Below are 20,123 nucleotides of genomic sequence, written 5' to 3' on the forward strand. Positions count from 1 at the left end.
GATAAAAGTTAAAACTATTTAGTGAATACTCTGGAGTGTTGGAATAAAATATGAGAATTTCTTCATCAGGATTACTCAACGTTAGCCTTTATGATGTTGCACCAGTTAAAATAATTCAAGATTTCTCTCAAAATGACTTTAATAGATTCTCGTTTTGTTAGTTGGAAATTTTCTGTAAATTCAGTTTTATTCATATAATCACAACAAAAGTCGCCTCCAAGTGTTTCACACTGGAAGGTAAGACAGAAGTACAAATTTGTGAAAAACGCAGATATAATAACTTACATTTATAGTTTCACATCTTAAACTTATAAAATTCATTATATACAAAGAAATTAAGAACGCACAAGATGAAGTTGGGTCTTCAGCACCAGAACTGTATTTATTTTCTGTATTTTTGGTTCATTAGAACACATTTACTCAGAAAATCCAACATGAAGCGAGTAGTGTTTAAATAAAGAGTTTTAGGTTTTAGTGTCTGAAGGACTCGTTTTACTGTTTGCTGATCTTAGTGAATGACTGAGGTCTGAGTCATTCTGAGAGAAATCTTAAGCTGAAAATGTAACTATTCTTTAGATGCATTTTCTTTCAGAAGGGAAAACTTTCAACATAATGAACAAAAATGATTATTTTTATAATACCTTTTCCTGTAAAATCTTTGATGTCTGATAATAAAATTCAACAACAAATATAAATAAATATGAAATATTTCATGTTTTCTCTACAAAAACAGGGGAAAAACTTGAATAAGTGTTGTGAAAATGTGGGTCATGTCTTAGTTGAAAAAAGTATCATTCTTAGAATTCTTTTTAAAATTTTTGTCTTTAGTTATAATCCTGTAAAATGATTATGACAGAATCCTTAACTGACTGTGTCATGTGACACATATCACATGTCGTTTGGTTTAAACTGTGAACTCAGTTGTACAGGTTGGTGTTTTATTCTGAAGTGAAGCGACCACTTCCTGTATAAGTCAGGTGGATTTGACCCCGCCGTTTCCTCTCACACAATCACTGTGACCCAGAATTTCACCCGTGGTGGAGTTTAAACAAGAAGTCCACAGCGAGCCGAACAGGAAGTAGGAGGCGGTCTCTAAAAGCTCGACCTTTAGTCAAGGCGTCTGTGAGAAAAGCAGCAGGTATTTACAGACAAAAACATTCTTCGCTCTCATTTCCGGTCAGTTCACGCAGAGGTCATGTGATCCTGACTCCGGGCCCATTTCCGTGGAGATGGCCGCAGGAACCGAAAGAGTCGGAGGCACTTCTCGGATGGCTGGTTTGTTCGTCGTCCCTCTGACGCCGTTTCTGCGTCTCCGGTTGAAGCGGCTGTTTGGTTGCGGGTCTCGGTCAGAACACCGGGGGCGCTGCTGTTGTCTCGGTGGCCTGATGCAGGAGGCACTTCGTAGTGATGCTTTGAGTCCAGCTATGCTATGTCATCAGGATCGGCTTCTGCCTCACCTCCAGGATGTCTGAAACACACAGACACAATAAATAACAGAGCGCGCACAATCCATCAGTGATCATCAGCACACATCTGCTGTCACTGACAACACAAAACAATGTTAATGATCTCCTGCTGGGCAATGAAAGACAAACATGATCCTGCAGATTATCCAAAGGCAGGTTTTATCCTTTATGTAGCCCTCAATAGAATCAATATTATGAATTAATGAGACCTAAAATAAATTTAAAATGTCATTCTTTACTTCCTGCAGTTCCCGCAGTGTCCCTGCAGAGGGTAGTAGGGCACTGTGGTGCTGTGTGAGACCTCTGACCTGTGGTGATGCGGTGCAGTGGCAGGGTGACGTAGGTCAGGTGTGAGTACAGCAGGAAATAATCCTCTGCCCGGTTCAGTTTGAGCCACGAGCCGACCAATGAGCGCCCGGTGCCCGACAGCGAGCGCGAGCGGAGGTTTGTGGTGGTGTGAAGATCTGAACACAAAAAAGAAATTGAAAAAAATGTTATTAATAAACCATTTTTGGTAATGCTCTTAAATGTTTTACAGAGTAAATTAAAGATTTTTGCCCACTGAGGGTTAAAATTCAGCTTTAAGTAAAACCAGAACATGTCATGGCGCCATTTTACACTTACTGTCATTAAATTCTCCAGCTGGGTTTCTTACAGAGGAGCAGGAAGTTTGCTTACTGGAGGTTCAAAGATGATCAGATATCATAGTGGCTCTGACCATAAACCATGCCAACATTTGATCGGGTAGCGTTTTTTTCCCCATAACCGACCAAGCAACATCCAGGAACCCAAAGTCTGAATTCCAGGACGAGTTTAGTTTACTGAGCCACAACCGCACAGGTTACATTTAATTAACTTTACTGATCTGTTTTGAGAACTCTAGGTAGCTAGTTTGTGACACATTCATGTTTCTGGATCTTTGATTACTTCAGGGGGAAAAGGAGATTTTGAACCTGCTGCTGAGAACTGCTGTATATTAGAAACGACTGTTTAATGATCTTTTATTAATGTTGTGTTATCACAAAGAGACTCACAGCTAACCTGATTAATAAACTGAATTAATTCAGGAAAACTTTACCCACACTTGTGGTGAGCGTCTCAGGAATGAGGCAGAAGTGCCAGTCTTTACCTTCATCTTCCTCCTCCCTGAAGAACTCCTCGCTGTCGTTGGCAGAGTGAGACTTCTTCATCTCAGCGATCCGGTTTCGAGGCATCTTGCGCCTCAGAGACGGCGAGAAGAAGGAGGGGCGGTTCTTCTCCGGGGTCGGAGGCGTGCTGAACGATGTCACCTGAGGAAGGACAGCAGGTTAGAGTCCACACAGGAAGTAAGATTTAATCACATGTCACCGAGACCTCGTTATACAGAAGTGAGACGGGGAGGCAGAAGAGATGTTTCACTGGCCGAAATCCTCAGTTGCATTTTATTCGTTTGCAATCCAACCTTAAATTCCCGATGTACTGTAAGTGTACGGCTGGTGACCAGAGCAGGGACACGAAATTCTCTAAAACCCAAACTGTTTGTCTTGTTGGGAAGTTTCACATTAATAAAGTGAGTCACATACAGAGATCGGAACCATCGATCGAAACATTTAAAAGCCCCAAAAGGAGCAAATGTTTGGTTTTTTGTTTGTTTTTAAAAACAGGGGCACAAATAAACCCAAGAGGAGGGGCTCAAAGAAGGTTTCATAAAGGATGGCATCATCAGCAAAACAGTATACTTTGTGTTCAGCTGTAAAGTCTTATTCAAGTAAAAAAATATATATATCAGAAGGCCTAATGTCGAACCCTGAGGGACATCTTACTCTGGAACAGCAGAGAAATTTGGCCTTTTCAGGAACAACATTGTGGATTATATATTTAATAAAACATCACAGGATGTCTGTGGTCCACAGGTGATCAGTGGTTTAATCTGCTGATTGTGCATCATTGTCCTGCTGGTGATGGTGGGATGATATGCAGCTTGTATTACAGAGACACAAGCCAACCTGAGCTAAAATTAATTAGCAATTAACTGTGTAAATATCCTAAAATTCACACCTGACCAGCACCAGATTCTTTGGTAATGAGGAGAAAGTTTAGCTGGAAATCAGCTGAAACGTTTTCTTCTACATCTCTGTGTGATGTCCTGATGTTCAGAGAGCTTCCTGTTGGAACGTCGGGCAGTTTGAAGTTTATTTGTGGGGAAGAGCTGCTCCAATTAAGCAGAGTAAATTTATTCCTTCAGCTCTCCCATCGCTCCTGTCCTTGTTTCAGTAAACACCGTCACATCCTTTGGTTTTTTGGTTCATGTGAATTTTTTTTTTTTTTTTAATTATTGTTCAGATCAATAATCAAAGAGTGGATTCATGCTGAGCTCTCCTTCCAGCAGACGTCTCTGTGAGAGACACACCCGGCTGTTAAATGATGCACAGTCAGTCCAGCTGCATGTATTATTGATCTCGACCTGATTTCGTCTGAGCAGAGCTTCGTGCCGTTCGCTCGACTCACTTCCTGAGTTTTGGGGTTTTCTGTTCTACTTCTCAAAGATCTCGGACACAGAAGTGAAACCACACCAGTGGTTGCCCGAGCCGAGCAGGTTTTCATCACAGCTCTGTGATGGAGATGAGCTTCAGGTGAAGACCTTCAGATTTCATTTAAGAGGTTAAACTGAAACATTCAATTAGCTGCTGAGGGATTACAGTCCTCTGTTGTAACTGGACAATTCAATCAAAACCCTTTTAATGCACAGATGTGGAGATATGTGGGCTGTTCATTCACTTTTCTTTTTAATGTAAGCAGGAACAAAGGCCTGGACATGATTACAAAAGTGTCCAAGGAACTCTGATAGCAGTAAAACAGACTGTTATAAAAGAGGATGGATTGATTTTATGCAGAATGATCCTTTTATCACAACATAAAGCTAAGCGTACCATATCCAGCTCTACTGTAAAGAGGTTTTATAGAGCAAGCACAGGCTTCAGTACAAGGTTCAAACTGTTTATCGGCCTCGGGAATGAAAGTGAGATCAGACTTCAGCAGCTCAAAAAGCAATTTAACTGTAACTCCACCTGCAGTGTTGTTCTGTGGTGGATGGTCACACGAGCCTCTCTGTGGTAACTCAGATTTCAACCTAATCACAACTGGTCTCATCCTCTGAAGAAAAACTTGGTTTGAGACATAAAGCAGTCCCCGTCCTCTCCACAGAGTATTACAGTAAAGTGCTTACGTTCAATCACATTTGAGGTCATGAACACAGCTGTTCAAAAACAAAACCTTCAAATCTGTTGTGGAGACATTCAGAGGAAAAAATGAAAAATCTCAAGACCGAATATTTAAACTGCATCTTCTCCCTCACCCTCTCGTGCATGGGTGACACCTGGTCCTCCTCGGTGCCGCAGGGGGAGGTGTTGCCAGTCGGCACCCTGCTGACGGCCATCTCGGCGTGACCTTTGCCCTGCGGCCCCTTCATCCTCACAAACTCCATGTTGTTGTACTTGTAGAAGCCGAAAGACATCCGCTGGGCCATCTTAGCAGCAACGCTCACCTGAAACACGACACGGACGTCAAACTGCTGACAGTTGATTGACCCATCACACCTGAGAGCTTCAGAGTCTGCAGGTGTTCTTAGCCCAAGTGTCAAGACTTCATAAATGTGAGCATGCTAAATGAGAACACATTCACACTCCTGTAGCATGTTTCTGCTAGTGTAGTGCAGGTGTTCATGTGTGCAGGTGTTCATGTGTGCAGGTGTTCATGTGTGCAGGTGTTCATGTGTGCAGGTGTTCATGTGTGCAGGTGTACGCTCTGGTCTCTAACCCGGTTGTCGTAGACCTTCTTGAGCGCCTCGTAGCGGATCGAGCCCTGGAAGATGACGCCCTGGAAGGTGTTGCTCTTGTCGCTCGCCACCAGCTCCACGCACACCATCTCGCCCTCACCCACCGTCATGTCACTGAACACCTGCACAAACAGAAGGTCACATGACTTCACCTGCAAATGTCCCGTGTCTTTCTGTGCGGCAGCAGAAACATCGACTCGTGACTGTGGTCAGCAGCGTTTCCCTTGCCTTGGAGGATCATCGGTTTCTGTCCCAGCACGAACTCTGCTGCTTGTGGCGGTAAAAACGCTGCGCTTGTGCACAAGCTCGTTTTTAAAATGGGCCGAGAGCTTTTAGTCACGCTTCATCAACTAATCTGCGCAGTCACCGCCCTCACTCCTCCCCCACCTCCCCTCCTCAGTGTGATAGCACTGTGAGCTCAGAGACGTTTCACCACAGAAGCTCTGCACGAGCTGAAAACATCCTTTTACCTCCTCAAAGTTGTCGATCATGAAGAAGATGTTGGGGTAGCTCATCTTGGACTCCTCCCCTTTGCTGTCCATGGCATGTTTACTCGGAGATGCGAACACTTCCTGTGAGCACAGGAGGGGAAATAAAATGAGACAAATCACGGGTGGGATGAGAGAAGGTTGGTGGCTTCATCAGCTCGAGCTGCTGCAGAGCGCCTACCTGACATTTCTTCTTGTGGATGTGGATATCTCCTGCGTCTGAGCGCGTGCAGACGGCGCACGTCACCACATAGTCCAGCTGGAAGAGGGTGCAGGAGTCAGGTTAGTGAGGACAACAAAAAACAGTTTAAAAGATTCTTTTTTTAAACTTTACTGCTCTGCACCTTCTGAAGGATGAGGTTCAGGTAGACGCTCTCCTCCCAGTCGATGTCGGGGTCACCAAGACCCGGAAGCTTCTTGGAGTCCCTCCTGTAGACCTCCACCTCCACCTGAAACACAGCACAAAGCCTCCATCAGCACCACGTCTGAACACACTTACCATCAGACTCAGCTCCTTCAACCTTACTTCCTCCCAGATTCCCTCTCCTACTTCCTCTTTTTCCCCATCCATCCCGCCTATACACATACTTCCTTCCTTCCTCCACCGTTTCCTTGCCCACTTGGTGAATTTCTCTGGTCTTGAGGGAAATACAAGTTTTCCACAAGCCAGCCTTCATATCACTCAGAAACCATTTAGAGCGTAGGAGCGGTCGTCATGGTTTCCCTGTGAAGCGCTTGTGTGTGTGTGTGTGGTTTTTATGTGGCCTCAGATCCTCCTGCTTTGACGAACTGAAACTGAAAAAGTGACGCTGATTCAGCAAAAACACAAAGCTCATTTCAGGTCAAATGACTCTAGTTTTCCATTGTGTGTGTGTGTGTGTGTGTGTGTGTGTGTGTGTGTTGCAGGAGATTATGATCCTGATTTCACAGCAATGCAAACTTCATGAACATTTTCTGACCTGAACGATGAAGCAAACACGTCACAGCAGCGTGACCCGCTTTACGGCAGCTGCCATTTTGATTTCACATCTTAAACCAGGTGCAGCTTCTTCAGTTTGATGTCATGAACCATTTCTGGTCCAGATGTTCAGTCTGACATCACGCAAACTCCAAGGGTTAAAGCGATTGAAGCTCCAGGCGTCCATCAGAGAACATGAAACCAATGAAGAAGAACCAAAACCCGCAAATCCTCCAAAGGTCAAATCACACGTCACACACACTGATGCCAGCTGAAAGATCACCTGGAATGCACTTTTTGAATGATCAGAAGCAGAGGAGCAGGTGTCTGCTGCAGGTTGTTCACACTCGCACTGATGCTCACAGCTGGTTAAACTTACAAATGCTGGAAAAAAGTTCCTGAGCTTAAATAAGTTTTCCCTGGAAACATTACAAATGTGAAGGAGAAAGGTTCCCAGAGCTGTTTCTGCTCTGGGACAGGAAGCAGTGACCTGGACACAGCAGGGGGATGAAGGACGAACAGAGCCTGAGCTTATAAAATATAATTATGACGACCAGAGATGAAGAGCAGGACGAGGCTGAGATTTAGGGCATCATGAGAAATCTGCAGGTTTAAACGTTTGATCACAAAGACAAAAACTAAAATGATAATAAGTTAACCTCAGATTAATTTCAGTTACTGAGACTAATGCTTCTGTCTCATCAGCTGGTTCCATCGTTTTTCTGATCTGCTCTGTTTCAGGTTCTGTTCCTGTGACTGAAGCTGCATTCTTCAGAGGACAGAGTGATGGGAAGCTGATGGCTGCTGTCGCTGCCGATCATCTCGCCGGCTGTTATGGCGTCTGCTGTCTGTATCGTCTGATCTGCTGTTAGTCTGACTGACAGCCACGGACGCTGCAGTAAAAATGAACCGCACTGTCCACCTGCGGGCGAAGCCGCTCTGCTGCAGACTCAGATAAATCTAATCATCAGATCTGTCAAAGGCCAGAGCCACGGAGGAAAGTGTGAGCACCTCAGAGAGCAGGAAGTCCTCTAGGGTCTTTTCAGGGTTGATTGTGGGAAAGATGTAACCACTCTGGGTCGGTGCTTTGGATAACCGAGCCAACGTCTCAGTGGTTAAAGTTTAGTTCTCTGATTTTCCTTTTTTCTGTCACATATTCTGCTCCTGTGGTGGACAAACTATCATAACCACATCCAAAATTTGCAATATGTCATTTAATGGGCCAAAAACTCACAGGTCAGGTGCACCGAAGGTAAAAATACAAAAAACTACAAATAAATAAAGGAGACGCCGGAAAGGGTCTGAAAAACTCTGCATTTTCACAATAAAAGTAGTAGGAAAGCTCAGGGCAAGGGAGCGATGGTGGGTCAAAGTCCCCCTCTGAATGATCCTCACATGAACACCAACGTTACACAACCACTGCAGCTCACAGGGAGCCTGAACATGGTTTATTTTAATGCTGCTCCACATCCAGACCAGCAAGCCATCTATAATTCACCAACAGAGACACAAATGCAGCCTCACATCCATCATGTCTCACCGCCTCATTCACGTTTCTCTGAAACCTTTTATTTTGGAATCCTGGCCCTCAGGCTCTGCTGGTGCTCTGCAAATGTCTGAAACGTGAGCGATGATGACTCTTTACATCAAGTGTCATGTCACCTTCTTGCCCTCGCTGTTGTCGGCGCTGACGTAGGAGAGCTTCCGGCGGACGTAGAACAGCATGTCGTCCTGTCGCGGCGCCCACTTCTCCATAAAGTACGTGGAAAACATCCAGGTCCAGAAAACGATGCGGTCATCTTTAAAACAGCCTGCAGAGACAAGAAACACAAGGTCAAAACAACAAGTCAGCACGAGAATTCAGTTTAAAGCAGCTTCATGCAGATTTTTAAACAGTCTGGAACGATTTCTGAGTAAATGACTGGGATGGATTAGACATGACTGTCTGAGCATGCTCGCTGGCGCACACCACATAATCGTCCCGACATCATTAATGACCAAATTTTACTCAATTAACTCCATGTTTTATTCAATGTTACTGAAACTATCGCGACTCATGAGGAGGGTGTTTACGTGTTTTCCCATCAACGTTTATGGGACCAGAAGCCTTTAGGCAATCGTTGCCCCTGGTGCAGAATGCAGATTTAAGACCTAGAAGCTACGTCTATCCTTTACTTTTCTTGTTGCTTTGTTGTACACATGTATGGAATGGGCATCTTCCTGTTCTTTCCTTTCACAGTAAAAGTACTTGACATATGTGTGACTGCCCAACAAAAACCACTTTGACAGGATTCACGTTCCTTACTGTTGTGGGTGTTCCTGACTGTTAAGAGCTGCAGTGTGTAGTCAAGTACTGTACATACACCATTTTTCTCCACTTACGGTCCGAGTCCGGCAGTTAGAAAAAAGCCGACAGTTTATTTCATGCACATATTGCTCTCTCATGATATTTGCATAGCATTATCTAATTGGCTAACAGCTGTCACCAACTGTGACATGACAGATGTTTCAAACGTTGAATAACTAAATAAATGAATACATTTTGGTGCTGTGTGACATCACAGCGTTTAAAACGAAGGAAAGGCGAGACTAGAGAAGCCTGAAACACGTCCAGTGATTCCTACCTTACACTTACAGAGTGATCGGCTGCTCGAGGAAAAAATATTTGTTCTTCAACTGCTAACGAAATCTGGCCTCAGTTCAAGCTTCTTTATAAATTTTGGCCTTTCAGAGGAACAAAAACAGAAAAAGGGAAGAAACTATTCGGCAACAAGAGTTCCTTCAGCAAAAATACATGCATGAGCATTTATTTACTCATATCGAGGAACATAACAGACAGCCGTGACAGTTCAGTCATTTTTAATCCAACATCAGCACCGATCTTACTGATCTATGGACAGAATCCAGCAGCTGCTGATGTCAAGCAGCACACAAGTGGTATTTAGGACAGCAGTGCTCCTCAGAGGTTTAAACCAACCTGCAGCCACGGGAAACAATCAGATGATTAATTAACCAAACATCCAGGTTCAAGGTCTGCACTTCAATAAAAGCTTTAACTACAACTGTGACATCACAAAATCTGAAACTGTTCCACAAAAATTAAATATTAAAATAACCTTTTTCATTCAGACGGGCTTCAAAAACCCGAGCACTGACACTAAACCTGGACTTAAACGTTTCAAAGGCCTTTCCCTGTGAATATGGTGTCAGTGAGTGTTTAATGTCTGAAAGCAGCTCAGAGGAAGTGTGCTTTGTTCACACTCTGTCTCTAAAATCTATTATTCCATTATTCAGCTCCAGCTTTTGTTCAGATCCACAGTTATTTCTTCCTTATGACCAATAAAATCAGCTCATGCATTATTCACAGGCTGCTGGATTACTAGACACGCTTTTATTTTGAAGGATCAAACAGGGCCGAGTGTGAGAGGATACAGACACCAATCGATTTCATACTGACGCTCTGTGTTTCACTCGGTATCGACCCCCTGTCCTCCGTCACCCCGGGTTCTTTGCTACCTTTTTACAGGCCGGAGGCACCTGCCTTGTTGCTTAGCAACAGTTGTCAGGCAGTTGCCAGAGAATGACTCTGCATTGAATTAAACTTCCTGCGAGAGCTTCTCTTGCAGATAAACCTGGAGAGCAGCAGGAGAAGGTCAGCGGGTCAGACGGCTGAACCGGAGCCAATTAAGATTCACGCTCATTAGAGTTTTTGCTAATTTTGATTTAATTAAAGAAAACTGGTGAACTTTGATTCCTCACACAGTTTAACATGTTTTAAATTAAACACATCGATGCTGAGCTGTGTGTGTGTGTGTGTGTGTGTGTGTGTGTGTGTGTGTGTGTGTGTGTGTGTGTGTGTGTGTGTTCCTGTCTGTGATTGGCTCTTGTTGAGTTGGACTCTTTGTGGACCACAAAGCCACTGTGACACCACGCCACATTTAGAAGCCTCGGCGTTTGTATTTTAGCTGCTAACGTTTTGTGTTTTGGTGTCAGAAGTTATTTCTGACACCAGAAGCGCAGAAAAGAAGATGAGACGCCATCTAGGGAGGATCAGAAAGACAAACTCAACAACATTGTTATCCCCTATGTTGCCGGTTTATCAGAAAAACTCAAGAGTCTTCTTCAAGCATCACATCCCAGTGTACTTCAGACCCAGCTACACACTCAGACAAAAACTGACTCATCCCAAAGACAAAACTCCTAAACACAAACTTAGCAACGTAGAGCATGCTGTACAGTGTAGCAAGGAACGCCCAGACCTCTACATTGGAGAGACCAAACAGCCACTTCACAAATACATGACACAACATAGAAGAGCCAACTCGACGAGACAAGGCACGGCTGTCCATCTGCATCTAAAGGACAAAGGTCACTCTTTCGAGGATGCCAATGTTCACATCTTGGACAGAGTACAGATAGTTTGAAAGATGAGTGAAAGAAGCCATCTATGTACATTGTGAACGACAATCTTTGAACAGAGGCGGTGGCTTACGACACCAACTGTCTGCCATCTATAATCCAGTTTTGAGATCCTTGAGGCTCCAACAGCACAAACATGATCCAGAGGGCCAGTTCAGTGATTCCAATTAGCTGAGGTGGAGCCTAGCAGACAGCTAGCAGCTCCAGCCATCTGTGTCACCATCCACCCAGTCAGTTAAAGAGGCCACGCCCCTAATCATGCAAACTTTAAGCCCTAATACAAGTTATATTTGTTTCTGACTCCTGATATTACAGTCTCAGATAAACAATTACAATCTTCCTCTTTTCTAATAAATAACACTGTCATCTGCAAATAGTGACAGTTTTCTTACTATTCCTCTCTTTTACTTCCTCTTTATTCCTTGGCAAAAGTTGTTGTGAAGCTGGAACTTCTCTCTAGAAACCAAAACAGTTTGTGCATCAGGGTGTAAACATCTTTATTTCTGCTGTAAAAGTTTTAACACGGCTGTCCGCAGTTATTTTTTAGCCTGTTTAATGTTTAATTACCTTCTGCTATAAATATATCTATATTGTCTATTTTACCTCCCATCTGTTTAAAAAGTCCCCCTCTCTAAAGATCAGATCAGACTTTAAGATTTTATTCTGTTTCTAGATTTTATAAGTAGCCTTTTATTTTCTTTTGCTGTATATCCAATTAAAATTAAAATCAAATTCTAAATATTCTAAGATCAGTACAAAGTTAAAGGAGACACAGCATGACGAGGAGTAACCAACCCACATGATGTGGGTATAAAGCCCTTCCATGATGGTGTATTGGCATTTCATTAAATTTCACAGATATTAAATGAATTAGTTTAACTCTATGTCGGTCCAGGAGGATAAACTTCGTTTGCTTTGATTTGTTCAGGCTTTAATTTAATTTGAGATGAAGATGAAACCAGAGTAATTGTACAAACACTTCTTATGGGTTTAATTTAGAGTGACTGAGAGGACGAGTCTGAATAAACCTGCAAATAATGGAAATAAATGAATACTTATCACTGGTTCTGGTAGGTAAATACAATTTTTTCTTTTTTTTTCCTTTTAAATGGTACTTCTCATAAATAAACATCTCATAAAGAACTGACATGGTGATCGTGGCTCAAGAGTTGGGAGTTCGCCTTGTTATCGGAAGGTTGCCAGTTCGAGCCCCGGCTTGGACAGTCTCGGTCGTTGTGTCCTTGGGCAAGACACTTCACCCGTTGCCTACTGGTGGTAGTCAGAGGGCCCGGTGGCGCCAGTGTCCGGCAGCCTCGCCTCTGTCAGTGCGCCCCAGGGTGGCTGTGGCTACAATGTAGCTTACCATCACCAGTGTGTGAATGGGTGGATGACTGGATATGTAAAGCGCTTTGGGGTGCTTAGGGACTAGTAAAGCGCTATATAAATACAGACCATTACTGCAGAAGTAATTAAGCTTCTCTGATGACAAGCACCCCAAGATGGGTGTTTGTGGTCTTGTTGTCTAGCCTCTCCGAATTACTCATGTTTAACTCTGCGCTCCTATAAAAGGACTAAGACTTCCTCTGTGGTGTTAGTACCCGATGTCAGCAGTCATTATTCAGAGTTTACAGCTGAAACTCAAGTGTGTGAATTAATGTTTAGGCTGCTGCTTAAAGCTGTTCACATCTCACACAAGTCAACACCTCCAAGCTAAGGCAGCAGCCAAGCAGAGCCGCTGGCTGTAGAAAGGAAGTGACCTCTGGCCTTCATCCAGTCACGCTTGGCATGAGGGATGTTTTCCCCAGACGGGGGGTGAGTCAGTGAACACGACCTGCTGGCAACCCAAGCAGAAGAAGCTCCAAAGAGCAACAGGAAGCACTGAACCAGCCAAAAGAAATCCTTAACTCAGGCTCCAATATCAGGTAACTACAGTCAGAGTAATGACTCAGTAACTTTAAACCACGCCTCACAGCCAGCATAGTTTATTAAACCTCAGCATCTCATACTTGACCATCAGTCCTTTAATTTCTGGTACTTTAAAACGGCAGCTCTGCAGGAAGGACAAACCACATTCTTCCAGGGTTTTGATGACGGTGCAGCGTCAACTGTTGCCACACCTTGTGTTGTTGGCTGTTGTTTTAATCACATGTGAACACCAAACAGCCCAGATTTTGCATTTAAGATCCACCTATCATGCCAGAGGTGTAGCTGTTTACCAATATCCTTAAATATCCTCGGAGTATTTGCTGTGAAACTCTGGAGCCCAGACGACTGTGTTTGGGATAACTCTAGAAATCCGAAAGGTTCCTAAAACAAAACAAAACAAAAAAATCATCTGAGAGAGCAAACCCTGAACCACTGAAAACCTGAACAGAGACCAATAAAGGCTCCATACAACCTTGTAGTGACTCCAACAATACCTAAACCACAGGTGTCAAACTCCAGGCCTCGAGGGCCGGTGTCCTGCATGTTTTAGACGTGTCCTTGATCCAACACAGCTGATTTAAATGGCTAAATTATCACCTCAACATGTCTTGAAGTTCTCCAGAAGCCTGGTAATGAACTAATAATTTGATTCAGGTGTGTTGAAACGGGGCGATATCTAAAACCTGCGGGACACCAGCCCTCGAGGCCTGGAGTTCGACACCCCTGACCTAAACTATACCAAAGGCCTCCTACAAGAGAACTTGAACCACATATAGACCTAAAGGAAGCACCTACATTTTCTCTAGAACTCCTAAAACTACCTATTGAATCACATTTATAATTAGAGCCAAAGGATTCTTCAAACCTCCCTAATGGCAACTCAAACCTTCTTTCTTGCCGCTGGAACCAACAAAAGTTTGACTACAATTGTCTTGAAATCTTACTAAAACCTCCTAAAGGAACTAACCACGGCAGGTTCAGGATATACGAGATCAGCCTAGTTATGGTCAGATGCAGAAGACTGAACCAATGGTTCAGATCAGGAATGATAATGACCACTAAATGTTTTAGAAGACCAATGCTGCGACACCACATAACATGCCACTAAAAGACTAGCATGTTTCAGTTTCTCCTGATGACAACGTAAACCACCTAATGGATGTTAAGGACCTCTATTACCACTCCAACCACCCAAAGAATGGCCAAACTTACCCAGAGAGCCCCCAGCTCTCTTTAAATCCCACTAAAAAGTTGTTTTTTTCCTTTGGTGTGATAATTGTTTGTCCAAAAAAGGTTTCTCCTGTAAATGAGATATTGTGTCTCAATGGGAATACCTGTATAAATCAAGGTTAAATTAAAAATATATATATACACACACACACACACACACACACACACACACACACACACACACACACACACACGAATGAAAGAAAACCAGCGCTGCCTTACATCATCCTGACTGAAAACCAGCATGTTCAAACTTTTTGGGGTCTTCAACAACTTCTCATGACATATGTCGATGACCCTGCTGAGTCCCATATGAACCACTTCTGCTGACATGATCATGAAAATCACTAGCTACCACGCATGTCATACTAAGCAGTCCGCATAATCGATTAGATCAAGTCTTTCATGAAAAGATTTTATGACAGAAACTGTGACCATGTCTGAGTGTGACATAACCCCACTTGCAGATCCCTGAAATCACAGCTTCACACTGCAACGAAGGTGAAGATGATGACGTCATGAACCAGAGAACAGTAAAAGACAAAATCATCTCGTGAAGGCTCACTGTAATGTATGAATTACATTCAAGGAAATGTATTCTGATTTGAGTCGAGGATGAGTCAGCCTTGATGTGCTGAACAGTGTCATTTAGTTTAAACTCACCCAGGTATCTTGTTGTATCTTGTTATAATGTCACCTGGGCTTCAGAGTGTTGTTTAAAGGTGTTAAAGGCTCACAGCTGACTGAAGCAGAGTACAGTTCTGCAGGAGCCTCTGGGACGTTGATAAAAGTCCAGCTCTATTTATAGCTGCATATGCCATTTTAAAAATACATCAACTGTGTTATGAAGCCCGGCGCACTATCACTCATCATCTGAGGAAAGTGAGCTGAATCACCCCAAATCTCTCTGCAGCAGTGGGTAGAAATATCATGAGCCGTGGTAGGCCTGCTGCATTTTTCATGACAGTTATATAATCCTGTGTGATGTGCTTTCGAAGCTCCAGTGACCTGGATGAAAGGATGAACAAAGTGCACGCACCAGCGCCGAATGAACCAGCGAGACTCTCTGCAACGCCTGAGCCACTGAGGCCAAACGTCTGAAAGTGCTTCGTAATTAAGCTCCAATGTACTTAAAGAAAAATGCAAATACTCACACCTACAACCTTTGACTGGCCAGCGCTCATTCTGCTCTGATACAATCTGCATGTCACAGATGTTGTACGGCAGCTGAGAGAGCGTTGGCGTACCATCCAGCTGAGCATCAGTATGACGACCACAAAGCTGACTTTGACGTGATGAAGCCAACACAGCTAAGCTTAGCTTCCTCTCCAACATTGGAGGAAAACCCAAAGCTGGGTGGAAATATTTGGAATATTAAATTAAAAGGTTACACAGACTGTGCTTTAAATATAATCAACATGTTCTTTCTGAGCGCACTGAGGGTCACTAAAGTCACAGTGGTAAGGAACATTTCCAGTGTCACACTTGTGTTTGCAGACACACTGAGTGAAACTCTTTCACACCAGCTACACGAGACCGCAGCAATCTTCTACTGACCAAAGCAGCCACAGGGAGGTTTGTTTTGCTGTCACCCTCGCTGAAACCAGCCAGTGACCTCAAGCAACCACTCACCAACGATCTGGGAAATACAGTTTTAAAGCAAGGCTCGGGAATAAATACAGGATTATTTTAAACTGTGAATCATGCAAAGCTACTCTGAAAATGATCCAAACAGGTCTGATTTTACTTTTTGTTAAACAAATTACAAAAACCATTTTCTAGAAGTTCAAATTTTACAGCCTTACATAAATTAAAGCTAAAAACCAATCGGCTAAATAAACGCAGCACTGAGATGTTTCCATTCGCTTATTAAAGGAAATCGACGGTAACAACTGGTCCTGTACATTAAACCTTTACAGTCTGGCTCCAACAGTCCACTCCACAGACAGACTGTACACAGCTTGGAGCTGCTGTGACGTCCTGCGGTCACACACATATGTGCACGTAGACACAAACTGGAGCACTTCAACCACCTCTGCGCGGACTCGGACTGCGGCCTCATTAAATATTTAGCAGGATTTGTAATAATTTGTCAGCAGAGAGCGAGTCACGGTCAGATCGGCGGTAACTCTGCACCACAGTTCCTGAAGAGCAGATCTCAGACGATCGATGGACGCTCTCACCGTTAGCGTCAGCGTGAAAGCTGCGCTGATGTCAGAGTATTTACAGCAGGAGGTAATTAAAGCTAAATCATTCATGTTCATCTCTCTGCCTCGCCTGGCTGCCGCTTCACTGCCTCAGCGAGTATTTATAGTTCAGACCGTGAATTCTCAAATAAGAGCTCGTATTCAAATTATACGAGCCGCCACCAACCGATAAAAAGCACCGAGGCGGTCTAATCGCCCTCCATGTTTTTCTATTTTCTATCAAACTTTCAGCAGCTGTGTTTATTCAGGTGTGGCTGCAGAATAATAGTCACACCCAGAGTTCTGAGCTGCTCATTAACCCAGCAGAGGTGCTGCCGGAGCTGACATCATGCCACTTGTCACCACACACAGACCTCACCTGTGTGGACTGCCCAGGTGGAGCTTTGCCCCAAGAGCTACGCTAGCTGCAATGGATTTATGCTCTTATTTTGAAAGTTCAGCCGCTATACTCAGCTCGCCTTTCCCCTTCCTCTCCCGTGTTTTCATTCAGCTGACTCTCCAGAGAGCCTCTCCGCCCACGGTCTGATAGTGATGGCTCAGCGGCGAGCTGGAGGACGTTTCCCCAACATGGAGGAGGGAGGCAGCTGGTTATCATTTCCTGTGAAGAGCTTGGCAAGTGAAATATCTGAAGCATGTTCAGCTCATGGTTTATCATAAAAGCTAAAATAAAATAAATTCTTACTGTGTAAACGAGCAAAAACAGAACTGTAAGCACATCCCTTAGGCTTTTAATGTGAAAAACCTCAGTTTCCTTATTGAGTCAGCTGTCGTGATTGTCAGCTGTGTGTGAGCTTATATACTCACCATGCTTTTAGCGACATCACCATGTTTTTGCGTCTGAGAGACTGATCCGAGTTATTCTGTGATCAGAGCAAAGACCTGAGTCACTGTCGGATCAGACCTGAGTCACCACCAGCCGCCTGCAGAGGAGCATCCAAGGACACGACAGAGTCTGCATGAAGAAACAGGAGCACCTCCAGCCCCACTGTACAGTCTTTACCGTTAAATATTGCCCTGTGTGACACCACAGGGGTGCGTGTGTGTGATACCGCAGGTGTCACACACACGCTGTGACGTATCCACAGACTCCTCTTCTCTACGATATTTAAGTTATCGATCGATTAGTCTGGAAACCTGCTCTTATTCAGAAAAAATAGATCTGTGTCACTGTAAACTAATCCAGAGTCTATTAAAAATTAGCTCAGTTTAAATAATCATTCAAACATGAAAAGGCTCCAAATTCAAGGATGAACCAGTGCTGCAACTGCACATGATGGCCACCTGAGCAACAAATCATTTAATCATGTCTTTTATTACCAGATGATCCCTGAAACACTTCATTTCTTTAGTTCTGTTAAAGAAATGAGAATGTGCCAAAGATAAAACAGGTTAACATCGATACGATTTTTGTACTAACAAGGTGATTTTCAAAGAGCTGAAGACCTAGATTATCTCAGCGTGGTGTGTCCTAAAAAAAAAAAAATAGAAAAATAATTTTATTTATTTATTTATTTTAAAAGAAGGAAAAGTGGACAAGTGAAGGACAAAAGAAGAAGAGTGAGGCCTAAAAACCATCTACAGCAGATGATCAGAATCTGAAAAGACCCAAGACCAGGCTCATCTCTGTAATGACAGGAGGAAATAATGTGGTCAGACCACAGATCAGCTTTCAAGCTCAGATTTGTACAAACTCTGATTTCTATTTAGTTTAATACAGTGGAAAAGAAAGAAAGAAATGAGGCCTGGCTCGAGACTGTATGATGACACGAAGCAGAGGTAGCACTGCAGTGTCTAACATTTGCTCTGCTCCTGGTGATGACAGTGAAGTTGCTGTGATGAAGTCATGTGCTGTGAACAGAGCTTCATTGATTTATCCATCAGAACAAATGAGCAGCAGAAACAGGCGGAGCGGCGCTCCGACGATGTTGGCGGCAAACGCAGGCCGGAGCAAAGATCAACTTTCATTTTTATTTTCAACGAGGCTCGTGACGAGGACCGGGCGACAAGGCAGTCACGAGGACTCGACACAGTCCTTGCAAAAAAGAGAAACATAGAGATGGAGGATCCACGGCAGCTGAGGTCATTACAGGAGACATTCAGGTCCTCCTCAGAAAACAGATTTCTGACCTTTGTGGAGCTCAGAGTTTAGAAAATTAACCATAAATGTCATTACATTAATTCAGTTATTATTTTTATTGATCAAAGCTGCCTTCAGATCATTATTTTATAATCACTCCAATATTTTGGGGCTTTTATTCTGCTGTAAAGTTGGACATTTGTTCACTGCTGGAGCCTCTGGTGGACACTAGAGGACCTGCAATTTCTTATTTAACATTGACAGTTATTTACTGTATTTTTAAAACTCCACTGTGCGCTGTGGCTCTAAGCCCGAACCCTGTTTGAACAGCATGTGCATTTTTAGACTTTTTTGGTTAACTAAAAAACCTTTTCGCACCTGTCTTTAGTTTTTAGTTTAAAGAAATGTCCACCAATGCTTAAACATGGAAACATCTGCTGGGTTAGAAAGCGAGGAGAGCACTGTGTTTGGGTCTTCACGGGGTCCCAACACCAGAGTACAGCCCCGGGGGCCTTCAGCAGATAGATCCAGCCCTGCTCCAAAGTAAACCAGACCCACAGATAAATGAGAGCCAGCCTGAAACACGTCAGAGGGCTCATCCCTGCTCACGGGAGTTCAGGTGCTGCCTGTGTGGATACGAAGAAGCCCGCAGACACTCACCGATGCCGCTGATCTCCTGTCGGCTGTTCAGGCGGCTCCTCTCGTCCGCGATGGCCTTCAGCATCTGCTGCAGGGATCCGTCCAGCTCCCCGTTCTCCTCCTCCGCGGGCCCGACAGCCTTACACAAACCGGGGAAGGACGCCATCTCCGAGCTGGGATCATGACAGTCCGAGCTAACAGCTTCCGACGGCCCCGGCTCACGGCTATCGGACGAGAATAAGCCCCCGGCTCTCCTCCTGATTTACCCCGGAACGACTGTCTCTTCGCGGCGCAAAGGAGCCGCCGGAGGTCAGGACCGGCGAGCTTTGCTAAGGTGCCCGAAAAAAGCACAGACAGGTCGGACTGCTGAGGGAGACTCCGGTCCTCCTGTTGTTCAGATCAGCTGGAAACACCCCTCACACTTCCTGTAACAACACGAGGCTCTTAAAGGGACAGGGCACCGCGACGGCGGGCACGCGCAGGTCGAGCGTGAGAGCGCTGAGGTGTAACAGAAAAATACGTACCGAAGAATTCAGTGATCCTGCAGGACCTGTCCGCCTGAACAAAAATACCCAAACTTTGGACGAAATAAACAATAATAAAATAAAACAAACTGTTTAACAAAAGCTTAAATAAACAATAGAAAAAGTGGACAAATTTAAAACAAAACAAAATGTAAAACAAAAATAAACATGAATCAGAATCAGAGACTTTGTTAATCCGAGAGGGAAATTGAGCTGTCATAGCAGAAACTATACAACAAACATCAAGCACTTCAATAAAATTAGTGTAGAAAAATAGATATTGATGGATAAATATTAAGATAAATAGATAGATATAGAGGTATAAAGATAAAGATAAATATAGAAAATAAATGAATACAAAAGGATGTATTCATT

At 43.7% G+C, this 20,123-nt stretch overlaps 1 protein-coding gene and 2 long non-coding RNA genes across 3 annotated transcripts; 2 read left to right on the forward strand and 1 right to left on the reverse strand.

Moving 5' to 3' along the window:
• Positions 1-934: 934 nt before the first annotated feature.
• Positions 935-19,829, reverse strand: kiaa0930. Its single transcript, XM_085435846.1, has 10 exons — positions 19,246-19,829; positions 8,389-8,537; positions 6,113-6,217; positions 5,950-6,027; positions 5,751-5,852; positions 5,262-5,402; positions 4,801-4,989; positions 2,596-2,755; positions 1,775-1,930; positions 935-1,468 (listed from the first exon to the last, which is right to left on the reverse strand). Exons 1-10 carry the CDS (start codon positions 19,388-19,390, stop codon positions 1,428-1,430), a joined length of 1,266 nt encoding a protein of 421 aa, XP_085291972.1. The 5' UTR covers positions 19,391-19,829; the 3' UTR covers positions 935-1,427.
• LOC146689261 (uncharacterized) lies at positions 1,074-8,392 on the forward strand. Its single transcript, XR_014915878.1, has 3 exons — positions 1,074-1,138; positions 2,641-2,772; positions 7,468-8,392. It is a non-coding gene; the product is annotated as an uncharacterized LOC146689261 (long non-coding RNA).
• LOC146689262 (uncharacterized) lies at positions 16,256-17,707 on the forward strand. Its single transcript, XR_014916148.1, has 3 exons — positions 16,256-16,536; positions 16,999-17,120; positions 17,379-17,707. It is a non-coding gene; the product is annotated as an uncharacterized LOC146689262 (long non-coding RNA).
• Positions 19,830-20,123: the final 294 nt, after the last annotated feature.

This window comes from Copadichromis virginalis, linkage group LG17 (genome assembly GCF_057382275.1).
Source record: "Copadichromis virginalis isolate Kocher_CV1m ecotype Utaka linkage group LG17, C_Virginalis_male_GT1.1, whole genome shotgun sequence".
Taxonomy (NCBI): domain Eukaryota; kingdom Metazoa; phylum Chordata; class Actinopteri; order Cichliformes; family Cichlidae; genus Copadichromis; species Copadichromis virginalis.

Bases quoted from the DNA above. Each gene is read 5' to 3' on its own strand.
- kiaa0930 (XM_085435846.1), bottom strand. From the start codon at position 19,390: ATGGCGTCCTTCCCCGGTTTGTGTAAGGCTGTCGGGCCCGCGGAGGAG. The intron at 6,218-8,388 runs GTGACATGACAC...GCTGTGTTTCAG, and splicing joins ACAACAGCGAGGGCAAGAAG to GTGGAGGTGGAGGTCTACAG. The intron at 2,756-4,800 runs GTGAGGGAGAAG...GTCCTTCCTCAG, and splicing joins TGTCACCCATGCACGAGAGG to GTGACATCGTTCAGCACGCC.